General features: G+C 40.6%; 1 protein-coding gene across 1 annotated transcript; it reads left to right on the top strand.

Annotated features, from left to right (window-relative positions):
- Positions 1-7,681: 7,681 nt before the first annotated feature.
- On the top strand, positions 7,682-16,620 carry lpar2a (lysophosphatidic acid receptor 2a). Its single transcript, XM_062986334.1, has 2 exons — positions 7,682-8,423; positions 16,295-16,620. Exons 1-2 carry the CDS (start codon positions 7,682-7,684, stop codon positions 16,618-16,620), a joined length of 1,068 nt encoding a protein of 355 aa, XP_062842404.1.
- Positions 16,621-20,579: the final 3,959 nt, after the last annotated feature.

The following is a 20,579-nucleotide window of genomic DNA, read 5'->3' on the forward strand; positions in this document are numbered from 1 at the left end:
CTTCCTCACCGTGCATAAACTTTTTCCAGGCAGGTTTTATAGCTCTGATCATCTTAATTATCACTAATTATTGCTCTAACAATAAATATTGGCAAGTGTGGAGCTGTTTTGAAATCCATTGCATGGTCTACGAAGGTCAACATACTCTAGTCTTCATGTTGATAAATCACCAAGGGAATTTGGCTGTACCCCAGTAAAACAGGAAGTTATGCATGATTACTAAAGGGATGTCAAGGGGGTCACATAGCCCATCAGCGGAATAACAATTGGTTATAATACAGCATAACTGAATGTATGCAGCACTGAGACCCTGTGACCCACTTCTCTTCTAACATCAGCATTGCCACAAGTTTCTCATAAATGTCATGTAAACATGCTTTAATAAGAAATTTTTGCTAAAGCTCGGGTGGCAATGCGGTCAACCGTGCTAACTCATGTTTGCAAAGACCCACGTTGGTTTCTCAGTGGTGCCACTGGCCTGTTTAGTCACTCGAGACACAAGCTGTGTTCATACCTGTAGTTTGGTTCTCTTGGTCCGGACCAACCATAAAAAAATGGTTTGTTTAGCATCCCCCTTTCTAATTTACAATCGAGTCAACCCAAAAAAGTAACATATGACGCACATATGGCGTATTTTTAGAGACTGTCATCATGGTAACAAACGTTTCTAAAATGCAGTACACTAAGAATGTTTACTGTATGTGCTTGTGTATTAAATTAATTTTGTCCCTTTGGGGTTTCCACAATTGATGGGAAAGTCTCTCTCTCTTTCTCTGTATTCTGTGTCATACCTCGAAGCAGAGAGTAAAGTACAGTTATGTCACTTTATTTATTACTTTATAAGATTACTAAACCCTAAATGCGCTCGTTCAGAACAATGCACCACGCTGGGCTTAATGCACTTATCAGGGTTGTATATATACTGATTAGCCATAACATTGTACCTGCTGGTATTTTTACCAAGTGGAAACAAAGCAAGAGGTGATAAAATGGATAAAGGAGTCAAAACAGCATCAGAAATTTCTCTGCTGCACAATTACATTTAGACTTGTTCTCGGTGCACTCTGTTGTCTCTATGCACATTTATTGTTGCAGCTTGTGACATCACATCATGTGTTTGGTTCTTTTAGATTAGACTCGGCCCGTTTCTAAACGAATTTTGGTGCAGTAACTTAGTAACGCGTTACTCTAATCTGACCACATTTTTTCAGTAACAAGTGATCTAATGAGTTACTATTTCCAATTCAGTAATCAGATTAAAGTTACTTATCCAAGTTACTGTGCGTTACTATTTTTGTCATTTTCCTTAGTAAAAAGATATATTTTTGCTTTCTATGCGACAATTAAGTCACGAGCTGCGTCCGAAATCGCATACTTACAGAGTACGTACTAGATTGGAGGAAGTATGCACTACTCGGCCGGTAAAAAAGTACATACTTTCAGTACAGAAGTATGCAGTATGCACACAACACCGCTACGTACTACATCCGCCACTCCACTGTTTCACTCATAACATGCGATTACAACATAAGATTAGGCCAAAGTAACAAAAGTAGACATGATGTCAGTCTACATGTGGTGTTATAAACCACCATATACACATATGTTTTGTTTTGTAAAACCACTCCTTGCTGCTCTAATGCTGTGAACAACAGGTTCAATGTTCAGTTTTGCCATTACAGTGTTAACAGTTAAATATGTCAGGTCAACAAAGAGTGTCTTTATTTTATTTTTTTATGAAAACAAGTATTTATGTTAAGTGAAGTCAAGAAAGACTGTATTTTATTTTTTTATAAAAACAATTATTTATGTTAAGTTAATTCAAGAGAAACTGTCTATTTAATTTTTATAAAAACAATTATTTATGTTAAGTTAATTCAAGATAAACTGTCTATTTTATTTTTATAAAAACAATTATTTATGTTAAGTTAATTCAAGATAAACTGTCTATTTTATTTTTATAAAAACAATTATTTATGTTAAGTTAATTCAAGATAAACTGTCTATTTTATTTTTATAAAAACAATTATTTATGTTAAGTTAATTCAAGATAAACTGTCTATTTTATTTTTATAAAAACATGTATTTATGTTAAGTTAATTCAAGATAAACTGTCTATTTAATTTTTATAAAAAACATGTATTTATGTTAAGTTAATTCAAGATAAACTGTCTATTTTATTTTTTATAAAAACATGTATTTTTTTCAGGAAATAGTTTTTCAGTTCAACTTTAAATGTCAGGAGATACATTGTTACTGTTAAAAATGCACTTCCAATAAAGTGAGTATTGGCAAAACTGGTTGTCATTTTTATGTTGAGGCGGCGGGGGGTGTTGTCGGCAGCTGCTGAATGTAACTAATAAAGTAACTTGTAATCTAACTTAGTTACTTTTAAAATCAAGTAATCAATAAAGTAACTAAGTTACTTTTTAAAGGAGTAATCAGTATCAGAAATCAGATTACTTTTTCAAGGTAACTATGCCATCACTGAATACAAACCAAAGCCATCTGAAGGAACCAAACACATGACCCCTGTGCTCAAGTGCTCTCAGTTCGTTTATGGCTAATTGTGCAGCTGAGCAATTTCTGATGCTGTTTGGACTACTTTATCCATTTTATTACCTCTTGCTGTGTTTCCAGTTGGTAAAATACCAGCAGGTATACACAACCCTGATAAGTGCATTAAGCCCAGCGTGCATTGTTCTGAATGAGTGCATTTAGGATTTAGTTGTCTTATAAAGTAATAAATAAAGTGACATAACTGTACTTTACTCCCTGTTTCGAGGTATAACAGAATACAGAGAGAGAGAGAGAGAGAGAGAGAGAGAGAGAGAGAGAGAGAGGGTAAAATACCAGCAGGTATACACAACCCTGACAAGTGCTCAAGCAATCTCAGTCTGCATATGGCTAGTTTTGGCTAACTGATTTTTGCTCGCCGACAGGTCATCGTGTAACCCAGTCCAATTCTTCACCCAGATTCATTTCTTTTTCCTCTTTGCTTTTTCACTGCATATCAGCGCACAAAAACCTTTGATCGTTCGCTTCTTGTTGACGTGCATTTTTGGACGTGGTATCATTAAACCCCTCGTCACTTCTTGCGTGTGTTTTCGTGACAAAATGTAATTTGGGAGACCAGACAGACTCGTCTGAGATTGCTCCTGGTGATAGATGGTGTAGTGTGTGACTCCCTATCGCTGCTTAATCGTGTAGTGTGAAAACCACAGTGACTTAAAAGACTCCAGATTACAAGAGATAAAGTTGTGTAGTGTGAACTGTACAGCTTTGAAAGTCGTGTAGTGTGAACTTTTAGGTGTGCACCAAAGTTTGAAAGGAAACGTTCACATTTACTGATATGAACCTCACTAACAATCCCACCGAAGTTTGTTTTAATCAAACCAAAGCTGAGTGTAAACACAACCTTAGAGAGGGAAGGCTATGTGAGTAGTCACCTGTTTGCTGCTGCAACACCGACTCCTGCTGTCTCCGTCTTCCTAATTGGTCACTATATTAAATTTACAACTTGCTGAGGCCATGTCATAGAAAATAATCAAAACAACCAATAAATAAAAAGATATCTCCATTAAATGTATGTTAAAAATTCATCTCAGTGTTTGCCTTACCATTATAATAAGGCTGTGGTGAAAACAGTGCAGCATTAATTTATATAATACTGTATAGTTAAGGCCCTACCTAATTTACGGCCATGAAAATCGTGTCACGGACCGTGAAATGAGCACTTCCAATGAAATACGCAATTTGCTCTGCATTTCAAAGTAAATTTGAGGTTTGTGTTTAGCGATTTAACATTTTCATTCACGTAGCATATAAAATATGAAGTCCAATATGCAATATGAGGCATCCTAGCAATCATACTGCCATATTTGAAACCTTTGGCGAGAAAAGCTGTGCCGCTAATGTTAGTAATGTCTTCACTGCTAAGGAAGCATCGGACGCTCCCTCGTTATTCAGTCAGTTTATCACTTAGAATTAAGGCATCTTAGTAGGGAGCATGTTAATGCATCTAAAAATTCGGACAGCCCTCTTCTCGGGAGTGCACGTAGGATGACGTAAAATGCATCTACACTATATTGCCAAATGTATTCACTCACCCATCCAAATCATTGAATTCAGGTGTTCCAATCACTTCCATGGCCACAGGTGTATAAAATCAAGCACCTTGGCATGCAGACTGCTTCTACAAACATTTGTGAAAGAATGGGTCGCTCTCAGGAGCTCAGTGAATTCCAGCGTGGTACCGTGATGGGATGCCACCTGTGCAACAAGTCCAGTCGTGAAATTCTCACTACTAAATATTCCACAGTTAACTGTCAGTGCTATTATAACAAAGTGGAAGTCATTGGGAACTAAAGCAACTCAGCCACGAAGTGGTAGGCCACATAAAATGACAGGGCGGGGTCAGCGGATGCTGAGGCACATAGTGCGTAGAGGTCACCAACTTTCTACAGAGTCAATCGCTACAGACCTCCAAACTTCATGTGTCCTTCAGATCAGCTCAAGAACAGTGTGTAGAGAGCTTCATGGAATGGGTTCCCATGGCCGAGCAGCTGCATCCAAGCCTTACATCACCAAGCGCAATGCAAAGCGTCGGATGCAGTGGTGTAAAGCACGCCGCCACTGGACTCGAGCAGTGGAGACGTGTTCCCTGGAGTTACGAATCACGCTTCTCTGTCTGGCAATCCGATGGACGAGTCTGGGTTTGGCGGTTGCCAGGAGAACGGTACTTGTCTGACTGCATTGTGCCGAGTGTAAAGTTTGGTGGAGGGGGGATTATGGTGTGGGGTTGTTTTTCAGGAGTTGGGCTCGGCCCCTTAGTTCCAGTGAAAGGAACTCTTAATGCTTCAGCATACTAAGAGATTTTGGAAAATTTCATGCTCCCAAATTTGTGGGAACAGTTTGGGGATGGCCCCTTCCTGTTCCAGCATGACTGCACACCAGTGCACAAAGCAAGGTCCATAAATACATGGATGAGTGAGTTTGGTGAGGAGGAACTTGACTGGCCTGCACAGAGTCCTGACCTCAACCCGACAGAACACCTTTGGGATGAATTAGAACAAAGACTGAGAGCCAGGCCTTCTCGTCCAACATCAGTGTCTGACCTCACAAATGCGCTTCTGGAGGAATGGTCAAAAATTCCCATAAACACACTCGTAAACTTTGTGGAAAGCCTTCCCAGAAGAGTTAAAGCTGTTATAGCTGCAAAGGGTGGACCACATCATAGTAAACACTATGGATTAAGAATGTGATGTCACTCAAGTTCATGTGCGTGTGAAGGCAGAGGAGCGAATACTTTTGGCAGTATCGTGTATGTAGAGAGCTCACTAGGTTTTCTGACACACCCCATGTTTGATGTGTATGTTTATGTATTGAGTGCATTTGTCCCTTTGGGGATTCCATAGTCAATAAAAAACGTGCTTCTACACTGTGCTAAAAACAAACCAGTAAAGTTTTCTGCTCCCGATATTTTGTCAATTTACAGTTTGTTTCTTACTTTATAAACTCTAAAGACACTCGATTACATTAGCAACCGATCAGACAAACCTGAGTTTGGAAACTCCCAAACGATTCTGTGGAATCGGGGGGGGGTGAAAACTGGGACAAGTATTTACTTATACGTTAAAGTAGCTGTGCTGTGTATTGTAGCTTCCATTTACTCTATCATTCAATGTATGAGTGTAATTTAATGACCGCCGTGTTCCCTGTGAATTTAGTAGGGCCCTAAATAAAGTACAATGAATTTTTGATCGTATGTGGAGACTCACGTTCAACACTGAATTTTCTATGTGCCTTTATGGTCTGCTGGTGTCTACGAATATTGTATTATTTTGTATCAGCCACCAGCTGTGTGCAAATGAAGCAGCTTCATTACTCTCCATTCGTCCACTCTTCTTTGTTAAATAAATTACATTCTTTCTACATTTTCTTCACTTGCGTGTTCCTGGCTAGCGTGAGTTTGTAGTTACTTGCAATAAGCAGCTGCTGCCAATTAGTAGACACGTTAGAAACTGCAGCCTGAAACTCCTCTTGTTTTGTCATACAAGTCCACAACAAGCTCACAGAATGTGCTTTAGAGCCATTTTGGACTGGTTCACAGGCTGTTTCCGGCCCCCGGGCCATGTGGTTGACAAGCCTGGATTTCCATGATCCTCCCTACATGTTTTAGCTCTGTGTGAGATTCCACCGCTAGCGGGGGTTGCTTCACACAGGACAGGGGAGACGTGTGCTAGTCTGCGGCACTTCAGGGTATGGGTGGTGTGCTTAAAGAAGAGGGGTTGCAGTAGGGAATTACAGTGACAAAACTGGGAATATTAGGGGGGTGGTGCAAACAAAAGATGAATGTGAACCCTGAGAAATACACTGATCAGCCATAACATTAAAACCACCTCACTGTTTCTACGTTCCACTTACCATATAGAAGCACTTTGTAGTTCTACAACTACTGACTGTAGTACATCTGTTTCTCTACATTATTTGTTATCCCCCTTTTATGCTGTTCTTTAATGGTCAGGACCACCACAGGACCACTACAGAGCAGGTATTACTTTAGATTAGTGGATCATGCTCAGCACTGCAGTGACAATGACATGGTGGTGGTGTGTTAGTGTGTGTTGTGCTGGTATGAGTGGATAAGACAGCAGCGCTGCTGGAGTTTTTAAACACCTCACTGTAACTGCTGAACTGAGAATAGTCCACCAACCAAAAATATCTAGCCAACAGCACCCCACGGGCAGCATCCTGTGGCCACTGATGAAGGTCTAGAAGATGACCAACTAAAACAGCAGCAATAGATGAGCGATCGTCTCTGACTTTACATCTACAAGGTGGACCAACTAGGTAGGAGTGTCTAATAGAGTGGACAGTGAGTGGACATGGTATTTAAAAACTCCAGCAGTGCTGCTGTGTCTGATCCATTCATACTGGCACAACACACACTAACACCACGATGTCGATGTCACTGTCACTGCAGTGCTGAGAATCATCCACCACCTAAATAATACCTGCTCTGTGGTGGTCCTGACCATTGAAGAACAGGGTGAAAGCAGGCAAAAAAAGCATGCAGAGAAACAGATGGGCTACAGTCAGTAATTGTAGAACTACAAAGTGCTTCTATATGGTAAGTGGAGCTGATAAAATGGACAGTGAGTGTAGAAACAAGGAGGTGGTTTAGAGATCTATACTTTGTGTTTTTTTTTTTTAAGCATTTTCTCCCCATTGTCCTCCTGATTTAGCGTGCTCAATTTTGTCTTCCGCTGCTGAGAGATACCCGATGGAATTCGAGGAGAGCACGTCGCTGTACACACCTCTTCCGACACGTGCACAGCCAGGCAATGCAGAGTTTCGAACCGGGGAGTTCAGAATCTCGGCGTTGGTGTGCTAGCGGAATATCCCACTGCGCCACCTGGGCGCCACTTTGTGTTTTTTTTATGCTAGCTTAATGTAGGTGATGAGAAATGTTGCACGTTAACATGTCTGTTGTAAAATGTTTCTAAATTCTTGCTTGTTGTGTTTACTATTTTTCAGGACCCTCCTTGATGATTAGAATATATCATCTCCCCTTTCGGACCAGATGCCGCAGATGAAGGGCAAGTTACTCCCACTGGAAAGTGACATCTAGCAGACAGTACCTTGGGTCAGTTGTCCAATGCTAAACTTGTCCTTGGCAATGTCCTCTGGTGAATACTGTCCTGGCCGTGAGAAGAACGTCTCATATTTTTACTCGAGAACTGGAAAAAACATCAGCGCAAACTGGAAGCCAACGGACTTTGTGGTGGTAGGACTTGGGGTCCCAGTATGCATCTTCATCCTATTGGCCAACTTGATGGTAATGTTGGCCATCATCAAGAACCGGCGCTTCCATTTCCCTATCTACTACCTGCTGGGTAACATGGCAGCAGCCGACCTTTTCGCCGGAGTCTCTTACTTCAACCTCATATTTCACACGGGTCCGTGGACCATCGGGCTGACCCAGAACCAGTGGCTGGTGCGAGGAGCGCTGATCGAGATGAGCTTAACGGCGTCTGTGTTAAATCTGCTGGCCGTGGCCTTGGAGCGCCATCAGAGCATCTTCACCATGCAGCTGCACAGCAACATGTCCAACAGGCGTGTTCTCATGCTGATCGTGGCCATCTGGGTTGTGGCAATTATCATGGGCCTCGTCCCCACCATGGGCTGGAACTGTGTGTGTGACCTGGAATCGTGCTCCACCGTGGCGCCGCTCTACACTCGCAGCTTTCTGGTGTTCTGGGCCATCCTTAACCTCATTACTTTCTCCATCATGGTGGCTATTTACACACGGATTTTCATCTACGTGCGCCGGAAAAGCCAGAATAGGTTGCCGTATGCATTTCCTGTCAGAAAAAACGACACACTTGATGGACTGATGAAAACTGTCTCCATGATTCTAGGTAAGTTCTAACAGTGTTTTCTTTTATCTGTAAAGTGGTACCTTGTAACTTGAGGTCCCAAAACTTGAAATCTATGAAACTCGACACCTTTCATCAAGAAATTTGTACCCTTAAACCTGATGTGTTTTCTTCTGCGCATTCACATGTATCTGTGTGTTTAGCTGGATTTTCCTCCTGTTTCACTTTTAAACTTGTGTTATAGCTCGGTGTTCTGAGAAACTGTGAGAACCAGCTTTTCAGAGAAAGTCTAAAATGCTTATTGTTAAAAAAAGTGACAATGTAGTAAAAGAACGACACAGGAACACTTAACCTCTCTTAATTATTACTGCTCATAAGTTCTCTCCACTAATGAAATTCCTCGCTCGTTGTTTTAGTACAGTAAGTCACGTTAAGCTTTGTGCACGGCCACAATCCATAGGAAATAACGGCACAGCAGCGGAAAAGCTATTTTGCCGTTTTTTATGTGAATGCGCCTTTACTGAATGGAATACGGTATTCCAAGATCAAGCATCTCCATGATTAAGAAGCATAAGGAGACAATAAAGAAGTAAAGGTAAAGTGCATGTTTGATTGTATTTTAGTATTTTTTATATTATACTTGTATTATTTTCCATTTATAAGTGTCAAAAACAACCTCATTATTTTACATTTGCCTAAAATATATGCAGTTCCATGAGACCATGGAACGCATTAACAGGTTTCCCATACATCCTTATGGGAAAAAATACCTTGAAACTCAACACCCTTAAAACTCGACGCCATTCCCAGAACCAGTTGATGTTGAGTTTCAAGTTACCACTGTATTTAAGTGGGGTCCAAAAGTCTGAGCCCACCAGAGTTAGGATTGTGCACAAGAAGATTGGCCATGACTCTGAGCAAAACCCTTATACCTAAAGTGCTCCAGGCTGTCATGCCATGACTTACCCAACATTTTGACTTACAGCAAAGACTCAGTGGGTGCCAGGCTATTGTATTACAGAATTATTTCCTTAAAACAGTTTAACTGCAATATTCGCTGACTACTTTCACTGCCAGTGTGCTTTAACTGGTGGTGCAATTCGTCCCACACCCAATTCCATCCCATATAATCATCCTTTCAGTGGAGTCATGCAACAATAAAGTGCCAGAAAATGACCAAATACATTCTCCAAACTACATTCAGATTGACCTAGAAAATCTTTGTGTCTCATGTTAATGACTGACAGATAAAAGAAAATGCAGGTGACTGACTGGGTGGATGTAAGAATCGTGACCAAAAGGATTTAGACCTTGAGTCAGTTGTTTCTGTTCTCTGAGGAGTACTTTACAGTGTTGAAGGGAAACAGTTTTCCAATGATTATTTCATTTCTTCAGGGAGGGAAACATCATGCAACACCTCAAACACCCATTTAAAAAGTAATTACACTCCCCCCTAAACTGAATAAGTCGTTTTGCCAAACTCAGCAGCCTCAGCTGCAACCAAACCTCACCCAAAACTATCATTTTGTTCTGTCACTGTGGAGTCATTTTGGTGAACTCGGCTTTGTTTGTTTGTAATTAAAGCAATTCTGGTAGAAAAGGGTTACCAGACATTCTCCTTTGGGGATTTTCAGCTAGAATAAAACAATTCTGGTAGAAAAGGGTTACCAGACATTCTCCTTTGGGGATTTTCAGCTAGAATAAAACAATTCTGGTAGAAAAGGGTTACCAGACATTCTCCTTTGGGGATTTTCGGCTAGAATAAAACAATTCTGGTAGAAAAGGGTTACCGGACATTCTCCTTTGGGGATTTTCGGCTAGAATAAAACAATTCTGGTAGAAAAGGGTTACCGGACATTCTCCTTTGCGGATTTTCGGCTAGATTAAAACAATTCTGGTAGAAAAGGGTTACCAGACATTCTCCTTTGGGGATTTTCAGCTAGAATAAAACAATTCTGGTAGAAAAGGGTTACCGGACATTCTCCTTTGCGGATTTTCGGCTAGATTAAAACAATTCTGGTAGAAAAGGGTTACCGGACATTCTCCTTTGGGGATTTTCAGCTAGAATAAAACAATTCTGGTAGAAAAGGGTTACCGGACATTCTCCTTTGCGGATTTTCGGCTAGATTAAAACAATTCTGGTAGAAAAGGGTTACCAGACATTCTCCTTTGGGGATTTTCGGCTAGAATAAAACAATTCTGGTAGAAAAGGGTTACCGGACATTCTCCTTTGCGGATTTTCGGCTAGAATAAAACAATTCTGGTAGAAAAGGGTTACCGGACATTCTCCTTTGAGGATTTTCGGCTAGAATAAAACAATACTGGTAGAAAAGGGTTACCAGACATTCTCCTCTGGGGATTTCTGGCTAGATTAAAACAATACTGGTAGAAAAGGGTTACCAGACATTCTCCTCTGGGATTTTCGGCTAGAATAAAACAATTCTGGTAGAAAAGGGTTACCAGACATTCTCCTCTGGGATTTTCGGCTAGAATAAAACAATTCTGGTAGAAAAGGGTTACCAGACAGTCTCCTTTGGGGATTTTCAGCTAGAATAAAACAATTCTGGTAGAAAAGGGTTACCAGACATTCTCCTCTGGGATTTTCGGCTAGAATAAAACAATTCTGGTAGAAAAGGGTTACCAGACATTCTCCTTTGGGGATTTTCAGCTAGAATAAAACAATTCTGGTAGAAAAGGGTTACCGGACATTCTCCTTTGCGGATTTTCGGCTAGATTAAAACAATTCTGGTAGAAAAGGGTTACCGGACATTCTCCTTTGGGGATTTTCAGCTAGAATAAAACAATTCTGGTAGAAAAGGGTTACCGGACATTCTCCTTTGCGGATTTTCGGCTAGATTAAAACAATTCTGGTAGAAAAGGGTTACCGGACATTCTCCTTTGGGGATTTTCAGCTAGAATAAAACAATTCTGGTAGAAAAGGGTTACCGGACATTCTCCTTTGCGGATTTTCGGCTAGATTAAAACAATTCTGGTAGAAAAGGGTTACCAGACATTCTCCTTTGGGGATTTTCGGCTAGAATAAAACAATTCTGGTAGAAAAGGGTTACCGGACATTCTCCTTTGCGGATTTTCGGCTAGAATAAAACAATTCTGGTAGAAAAGGGTTACCGGACATTCTCCTTTGAGGATTTTCGGCTAGAATAAAACAATACTGGTAGAAAAGGGTTACCAGACATTCTCCTCTGGGGATTTCTGGATAGATTAAAACAATACTGGTAGAAAAGGGTTACCAGACATTCTCCTCTGGGATTTTCGGCTAGAATAAAACAATTCTGGTAGAAAAGGGTTACCAGACATTCTCCTCTGGGATTTTCGGCTAGAATAAAACAATTCTGGTAGAAAAGGGTTACCAGACATTCTCCTCTGGGATTTTCGGCTAGAATAAAACAATTCTGGTAGAAAAGGGTTACCAGACATTCTCCTTTGGGGATTTTCAGCTAGAATAAAACAATTCTGGTAGAAAAGGGTTACCAGACATTCTCCTTTGGGGATTTTCAGCTAGAATAAAACAATTCTGGTAGAAAAGGGTTACCAGACATTCTCCTTTGGGGATTTTCGGCTAGAATAAAACAATTCTGGTAGAAAAGGGTTACCGGACATTCTCCTTTGCGGATTTTCGGCTAGAATAAAACAATTCTGGTAGAAAAGGGTTACCGGACATTCTCCTTTGGGGATTTTCGGCTAGAATAAAACAATTCTGGTAGAAAAGGGTTACCGGACATTCTCCTTTGCGGATTTTCGGCTAGATTAAAACAATTCTGGTAGAAAAGGGTTACCAGACATTCTCCTTTGGGGATTTTCAGCTAGAATAAAACAATTCTGGTAGAAAAGGGTTACCGGACATTCTCCTTTGCGGATTTTCGGCTAGATTAAAACAATTCTGGTAGAAAAGGGTTACCGGACATTCTCCTTTGGGGATTTTCGGCTAGAATAAAACAATTCTGGTAGAAAAGGGTTACCGGACATTCTCCTTTGCGGATTTTCGGCTAGATTAAAACAATTCTGGTAGAAAAGGGTTACCAGACATTCTCCTTTGGGGATTTTCGGCTAGAATAAAACAATTCTGGTAGAAAAGGGTTACCGGACATTCTCCTTTGCGGATTTTCGGCTAGAATAAAACAATTCTGGTAGAAAAGGGTTACCGGACATTCTCCTTTGAGGATTTTCGGCTAGAATAAAACAATACTGGTAGAAAAGGGTTACCAGACATTCTCCTCTGGGGATTTCTGGCTAGATTAAAACAATACTGGTAGAAAAGGGTTACCAGACATTCTCCTCTGGGATTTTCGGCTAGAATAAAACAATTCTGGTAGAAAAGGGTTACCAGACATTCTCCTCTGGGATTTTCGGCTAGAATAAAACAATTCTGGTAGAAAAGGGTTACCAGACAGTCTCCTCTGGGATTTTCGGCTAGATTAAAACAATTCTGGTAGAAAAGGGTTACCAGACAGTCTCCTCTGGGATTTTTGGCTAGATTAAAACAATACTGGTAGAAAAGGGTTACCGGACATTCTCCTTTGGGGATTTCTGGCTAGATTAAAACAATTCTGGTAGAAAAGGGTTACCGGACATTCTCCTTTGGGGATTTCTGGCTAGATTAAAACAATTCTGGTAGAAAAGGGTTACCGGACATTCTCCTTTGGGGATTTCTGGCTAGATTAAAACAATACTGGTAGAAAAGGGTTACCGGACATTCTCCTTTGGGGATTTCTGGCTAGATTAAAACAATACTGGTAGAAAAGGGTTACCGGACATTCTCCTTTGGGGATTTTCGGCTAGAATAAAGCAATTCTGGTAGAAAAGGGTTGCCAGACATTCTCCTTTGGGGATTTTTGGTTAGAATAAAACAATTCTGGTAGAAAAGAATGGCCAGACATTCTCCTTTGAGATTTTTGGGTAGAATAAAGCAATTCTGGTAGAATAGAAAAGGGTTACCAGACATTCTCCTCTGGGGATTTTTGGTTAGAATAAAACAATTCTGGTAGAAAAGAATGGCCAGACATTCTCCTTTGAGATTTTTGGGTAGAATAAAGCAATTCTGGTAGAATAGAAAAGGGTTACCAGACATTCTCCTTTGGGGATTTTTGGTTAGAATAAAACAATTCTGGTAGAAAAGGGTTGCCAGACATTCTCCTCTGGGGATTTTTGGTTAGAATAAAACAATTCTGGTAGAAAAGGGTTGCCAGACATTCTCCTTTGAGATTTTTGGGTAGAATAAAGCAATTCTGGTAGAATAGAAAAGGGTTACCAGACATTCTCCTCTGGGATTTTTGGTTAGAATAAAGCAATACTGGTAGAAAAGGGTTACCAGACATTCTCCTTTGGGGATTTTTGGTTAGAATAAAGCAATTCTGGTAGAAAAGGGTTGCCAGACATTCTCCTCTGGGGATTTTTGGTTAGAATAAAACAATTCTGGTAGAAAAGGGTTGCCAGACATTCCCCTTTGAGATTTTTGGGTAGAATAAAGCAATTCTGGTAGAATAGAAAAGGGTTACCAGACATTCTCCTTTGGGGATTTTTGGTTAGAATAAAGCAATACTGGTAGAAAAGGGTTACCAGACATTCTCCTTTGGGGATTTTTGGTTAGAATAAAGCAATACTGGTAGAAAAGGGTTACCAGACATTCTCCTTTGGGGATTTTTGGCTAGAATAAAGCAATTCTGGTAGAAAAGGGTTATCAGACATTCTCCTTTGAGATTTTTGCAGAAATTATGGTTCTATCAGTTACAACAAATAACTCAGACATAAGCAGAAAAGCATCCCCACATCATCACACTACTTGGGGATGTGAAAGTGAATGCAAAAGTATGAAGCAACACAGTTTAAATCACAACTCAAGCACACACACACACACAGTGAAAAACTAAAAAAAAAAAACTGTATGAACAGACAACACTAAATGTGTGACCTTAATGTTACCAACAACATTATTAAATATATCCTACCATTATTACAAATGCTGAATAATCACACACTCAGTGCACTGCAGCGGTGTTATTAATACTTTCATGTGCGTCCTGGCATTTTGCCCTTCTGCAGTGTTCCGAACAAAGCTTCTCAAATGGAAGGTTACGATACTGTAAAATAGTATTTCCCCTCACCAGAGTTCTTCTGTTTTTGCTTATTTGTCACATTTAAATGTTCCTTCATTTACATTTGCAGCATTTAGCAGACGCTTCTGTCCAAAGCAGCTTACAATTATGACTGAATACAGTTTGAGCAATTAAGGGTTATGGACCTTGGTCTCAACCACGGCAGTAACAACTGCAATCAAACGTTTGCCGTAACTTTACAGAGTTGTTTTAATTTGGCTATATTGGAGGGTTTGTGAGCATAAACTGCACGTTTAAGATCTTGCCACAGTATTTCAATGGGATTCAAGTCAGGACTTTTTGAATCGGCTAGATTAAAACCTTCATTTTGGTTTTTTTTTGAGCCACTCGGAGGATATTCTGCTTTAGGATTTTCTGATAGAGAGCAGAATTTATGGTTCCATCAATTACAAGTCCAAGTCCCCAGGTCTTGTGAAAGCAAAGCAGCCCCAGACTATCTCTCTACCACCACCACCACGTTTTACTGTTGGTATGATGTTCTTAACTTCTCTATTTCCTCGGCTGCATCCGTTAGGGGTCGCCGGCGGATCATGATCCGTATTATTGATTTGGCACAGTTTTTACACCAGATGCCCTTCCTGACACAACCCTCCCTATTTATCCAGGCTTGGCACCGGCACTACAATTGCAGAGCTGCATAGCAGAGCCTGGATTTGAACCGGCAATCTTCTGGTTGATAGCCCAAAGCTCTACCCACTAGGCTACCTATAATGACAAAGTGACAAAATCATGTTTTACCACTGCTTTATCCTGGTCAGGGTCATGGTGGGTCTGGTTTATCCCTGAATTACTGGGCATAATAAAGTAACACAACCTAAACAGGGCGCCAATCCATCGCAAGACCTCGGCAATCAGACGTAGACACCGACCGGCTAATAGCACCACTAGTGATTCGAACCCCGGATCCCAGCAGTAGTGGGCTAATGAAGATAATGTAGATAAAGATCAAAGACTGAAATCTCAAACGTATCCAAAGCCTTTGCAGTGACCTACTGAATTAGTTCCAGGTGCATCCTGTTTGCTTTTACAATTCTCAGTTACCGGTTGTAGTCAATCATGAGCACCAATAAGCAAATAAAAGTTCATGGCACTTTTAAATGACTTTATAGAGTTTCCTACATCATTGCAGGAATGATCTAAACTTTAGTCACTGGAAAAAGTTGCAGAAATCATAGAAAATTAAGACTGCAATGATATTACAGTTGTGTCCAAAGTTTTGACTTCAACTGTATCTGTACTGTCATCTCGAGTGCTTTCAGTAAATAAGAACAGATTTTTGGACTTGTAGTGAAGAATGATGCAATCATGTACAAGGCACAGTGGTAAACGTAATGAAGATGAATTATTACAACATTCCTGCTATTTTTAGTCGAGATTTTGACAGGATCAACACTAATGAACACCACCTTCGTGTTACGTAAATGTCCAAACTGTCCAGCTGGCATGTTTTCCAATGCTTGTCACGTAATGAGAGTTAAATGAAACAATGAAGGGAGCATTGTGAAGCGTTTGTAGTGGTTTGTCCTGTTAGCTGGAATGCGATCCGCTTTGTTAGGAATGCTAATTCCATAGCGACACTCTATAGAAAACAGATGTTAATTAATTGAATTTACAGTACCTAATGAAAACAAGTCAAAGCATTCCTCAGCTCTGAATCACTGTGGCTGAGTGAGTAGTAAACAGGATGTGGACACAAACAGACACATGTTCTGCAGACTTTCAATCCATCCAGCAGTAACACTTAACACAGTACACTTATCTGCTCTGTTCTGTTTTCAGGTGCTTTTGTGATCTGCTGGACTCCGGGCCTGGTCATCTTGCTGCTGGACGGACTCAGCTGTACAGGGTGCCAGGTGCTGAAATACGAGAAGTACTGCCTGGTTCTGGCCGAGTGTAACTCGCTGATGAACCCCATCATCTACTCGTGCCGTGACGAGGACATGAGGAACACGTTTAAGCGCATCCTGTGCTGGCTGTGCAGGCAGGAAGAGGAGCAGGACGGAGAGCCCGGCAACGTTCAGTCGGACACCCTGAAAACAGAGAGGCTGCTGTCAGAGAAATTCTCAACAAATTACAACCACACCGAGCGTAACCACACACTCTGAGAGCCAGCTCTCCACTTCAGTAAGACTTAAAGACTAGCAGTGCTGTTGTTCTGTCAGTCATCTGAAATGTACTGACTGGCACAAGGGCTGAGTGTAGCAAATAATCAGGTTTGTGCTTGTTGACACATGCGGCACTTTGAGGCGAACGGTAAACGCCAGGAGGCTTTCGGTGTCTGAGCTGTAATTCACAGTCCGAACTAATCTGTTGAGAAAGAGATTAATGGAGTGCTTTGGTAAAAATGTATGAACAGAGCTACAAGGAAAAGAAGGAATTCACTTTTATCACAAAGTCACCCTGGCCACAGACCAACCGGTTCACCGTCAAAAAAACAGTCAAGTTATTTTGGCTTCAGGTTTGATAATGTTGCGTTCTTAAAACATCCAGTTTCAGTTTCTTGGCAGATGAGATTAAATTCCCCTTCACTGCTCAGGTTGATGTAATGCCCCAATACTGCACCATTTTATTTATAGAATTTGCACTTCTATAGTTTATTGTGGGTATATGTGGGTTCCTTAAACTGAACAAGTTCATAATGGTCGTAGTCTCTTTTTGTTTAATCTGTATTCACCACCCAGGTGTTACATAATCTGATATTTATGTAGTACACAAGGGGTGTTTATCAGTGTTTCTCGTGATCTAGAACAGGGGTTTTTAACCTTTTTGGACATGCACCCCCTTCTGTGTGCTGACCTTGTGCTCGCGCCCCCCCAGGTTGAAAACCCCTGATCTACAAATTGGTAATTGGGAGTCACATTGATAATTGGGATAATCTAGGATTATGTTTACTGACCAAGTGTTTTGCCTGAGGTTTGGAACGAGGAAGAGCAACTGCTGTTCCTGCTGCATTCAGATTGTTCAGCAACGGTTTTGAAGTGACTGCTCTGTTACCTTCTTTTTCACTTTGTAAAATGTCATTCCTAACCTTTTTATTCGTGAATTAAAAGTTCAATCATTTTGTTCCTAAGAAACATCTGGAAGATCCTTTAAGACTGTAGTTTACAATAAAATTAGCACTTTGTAGTTCTACAATTACTGACTGTAGTCCATCTGTTTTTCTACATGCCTTTTAGCCCCCTTTCATGCTGTTCTTCAATGGTCAGGACCCCCACAGGACCACCACAGAGCAGGTATTATTTAGGTGGTGGATGATTCTCAGCACTGCAGTGACACTGACATGGTGGTGGTGTGTTAGTGTGTGTTGTGCTGGTATGAGTGGATAAGACACAGCAGCGCTGATGGAGTTTTTAAACACCTCACTGTCACTGCTGGACTGAGAATAGTCCACCAACCAAAAATATCCAGCCAACAGTGCCCTGTGGGCAGTGTCCTGTGACCACTGATGAAGGTCTAGAAGATAACCAACTCAAACTCAAAAGATGAGAGATGGCATCTGACTTTACATCTACAGTGAATGGACACAGTATTAAAAAACTCCAGCAGCGCTGCTGTGTCTGATCCACTCATACCAGCACAACACACACTAACACACCACCACCATCTCAGTGTCACTGCAGTGCTGAGAAAGATCCACCACCCAAATAATACCTGCTCTGTGGTGGTCCTGACCATTGAGGAACAGGGTGAAAGCAGGTTAAAAAAAGTATGTAGAGAAACAGATGGACTACAGTCAGTAATTGTAGAACTACAAAGTGCTTCTATGTGGTAAGTGGAGCTGATAAAATGGACAGTGAGTGTAGAAACAAGGAGGTGGTTTTAATGTTATGGCTGATCAGTGTAATGTTTTGTTCATACTGTATGTATTACAAAGTTCAAAGGTGTGTAAATTTAAAGTGGATGTATTGAACACAACTGCTTGAATCCTTGTTCCTTCTACTAAAGTGTCTCAAGCTCCAAAGTTCAGCAGAGCAGAACTGATAATTGCTGACACTGAATTTTCTCATTTTGTATAAACACCAATATATACCACACTGTTAAAACCACTGACGGGTGAAGCGAATAACGGTAACTATCCTGTTTCAGTGGAGCCTGTCTTGGGCGAGATATATTAAGCAGCAAGTTGAATTCGAGGTGTTGGAAGCATAGAGTCACCTTAGTCATAAGTCACCTTAGGATCGTTGCCTGGGACAGAGCATCTCTGAAACGGCAGCTCTTGTGAGGTATTCCTGACATGCAGTGATTAGTACCTAGCAACAAAGAACAACAGATGAACTTACAATAGCGTCATGGGCACATAAGGCTGTATTGTGCTTATGTATGAGTAAATACTGTATGTGTGTAGCTCTAAAATGGGCTGTCCAGAATATTACTGCCTTGTATATTTGTTTCTAAATGATGATGAATTAAAAAATATTAGTTATGTATTCATGGTCTGAGGCTCTTTTCTCTATGAGGTCAGTAAAATAGGTCTCTTTCTAATGGATTTAAGATTTAAGGATTTTATATATATATATATATATATATATATATATATACTGGTGCTGGTCATAAAATTTGAATATCATGAAAAAGTTGATTTATTTCAGTAATTCCATTCAAAAAGTGAAACTTGTATATTATATTCATTCATTACACACAGACTGATATATTTCAAATGTTTATTTCTTTTAATATTGATGATTATAACTGACAACTAATGAAAACCCCAAATTCAGTATCTCAGAAAATTAGAATATTGTGACAAGGTACAATATTGAAGACACCTGGTGCCACACTCTAATCAGCTAATTAACTCAAAACACCTGCAAAGGCCTTTAAATGGTCTCTCAGTCTAGTTATGTAGGCTACACGATCATGGGGAAGACTGCTGACTTGACAGTTGTCCAAAAGACGACCATTGACACCTTGCACAAGGAGGGCAAGACACAAAGGTCATTGCTATAGAGGCTGGCTGTTCACAGAGCTCTGTGTCCAAGAACATTAATAGAGAGGCGAAGGGAAGGAAAATATGTGGTAGAAAAAAGTGTACAAGCAATAGGGATACCCGCACCCTGGAGAGGATTGTGAAACAAAACCCATTCAAAAATGTGGGGGAGATTCACAAAGAGTGGACTGCAGCTGGAGTCAGTGCTTCAAGAACCACCACACACAGACGTATGCAAGACATGGGTTTCAGCTGTCGCATTCCTTGTGTCAAGCCACTCTTGAACAAGAGACAGCGTCAGAAGCGTCTCACCTGGGCTGAAGACAAAAAGGACTGCTGAGTGGTCCAAAGTTATGTTCTCTGATAAAAGTAAATTTTGCATTACTTTTGGAAATCAAGGTCCCAGAGTCTGGAGGAAGAGAGGAGAGGCACAGAATCCATGTTGTTTGAGGTCCAGTGTAAAGTTTCCACAGTCAGTGATGGTTTGGAGTGCCATGTCATCTGCTGGTGTTGGTCCACTGTGTTTTCTGAGGTCCAAGGTCAACGCAGCCATCTACCAGGAAGTTTTAGAGCACTTCATGCTTCCTGCTGCTGACCAACTTTATGGAGATGCAGATTTCATTTTCCAAGCTACCAGTACCTGGTTTAAGGACCATGGTATCCCTGTTCTTAATTGGCCAGCAAACTCACCTGACCTTAACCCCATAGAAAATCTATGGGGTATTGTGAAGAGGAAGATGCGATACGCCAGACCCAACAATTCAGAAGAGCTGAAGGCCACTATCAGAGCAACCTGGGCTCTCATAACACCTGAGCAGTGCCACAGACTGATGGACTCCATGCCACACTGCATTGCTGCAGTAATCCAGGCAAAAGGAGCCCCAACTAAGTATTGAGTGCTGTACATGCTCATACTTTTCATGTTCATACTTTTCAGTTGGCCAACATTTCTAAAAATCCTTTTTTTGTATTGGTCTTAAGTAATATTCTAATTTTCTGAGATACTGAATTTGGGGTTTTCATTAGTTGTCAGTTATAATCATCAACATTAAAAGAAATAAACATTTGAAATATATCAGTCTGTGTGTAATGAATGAATATAATATACAAGTTTCACTTTTTGAATGGAATTACTGA

This window comes from Trichomycterus rosablanca, chromosome 2 (assembly GCF_030014385.1).
Source record: "Trichomycterus rosablanca isolate fTriRos1 chromosome 2, fTriRos1.hap1, whole genome shotgun sequence".
NCBI classification, from domain to species: Eukaryota; Metazoa; Chordata; class Actinopteri; order Siluriformes; family Trichomycteridae; genus Trichomycterus; species Trichomycterus rosablanca.

Bases quoted from the DNA above. Each gene is read 5' to 3' on its own strand.
- lpar2a (XM_062986334.1), top strand. From the start codon at position 7,682: ATGTCCTCTGGTGAATACTGTCCTGGCCGTGAGAAGAACGTCTCATAT. The intron at 8,424-16,294 runs GTAAGTTCTAAC...TTCTGTTTTCAG, and splicing joins AACTGTCTCCATGATTCTAG to GTGCTTTTGTGATCTGCTGG.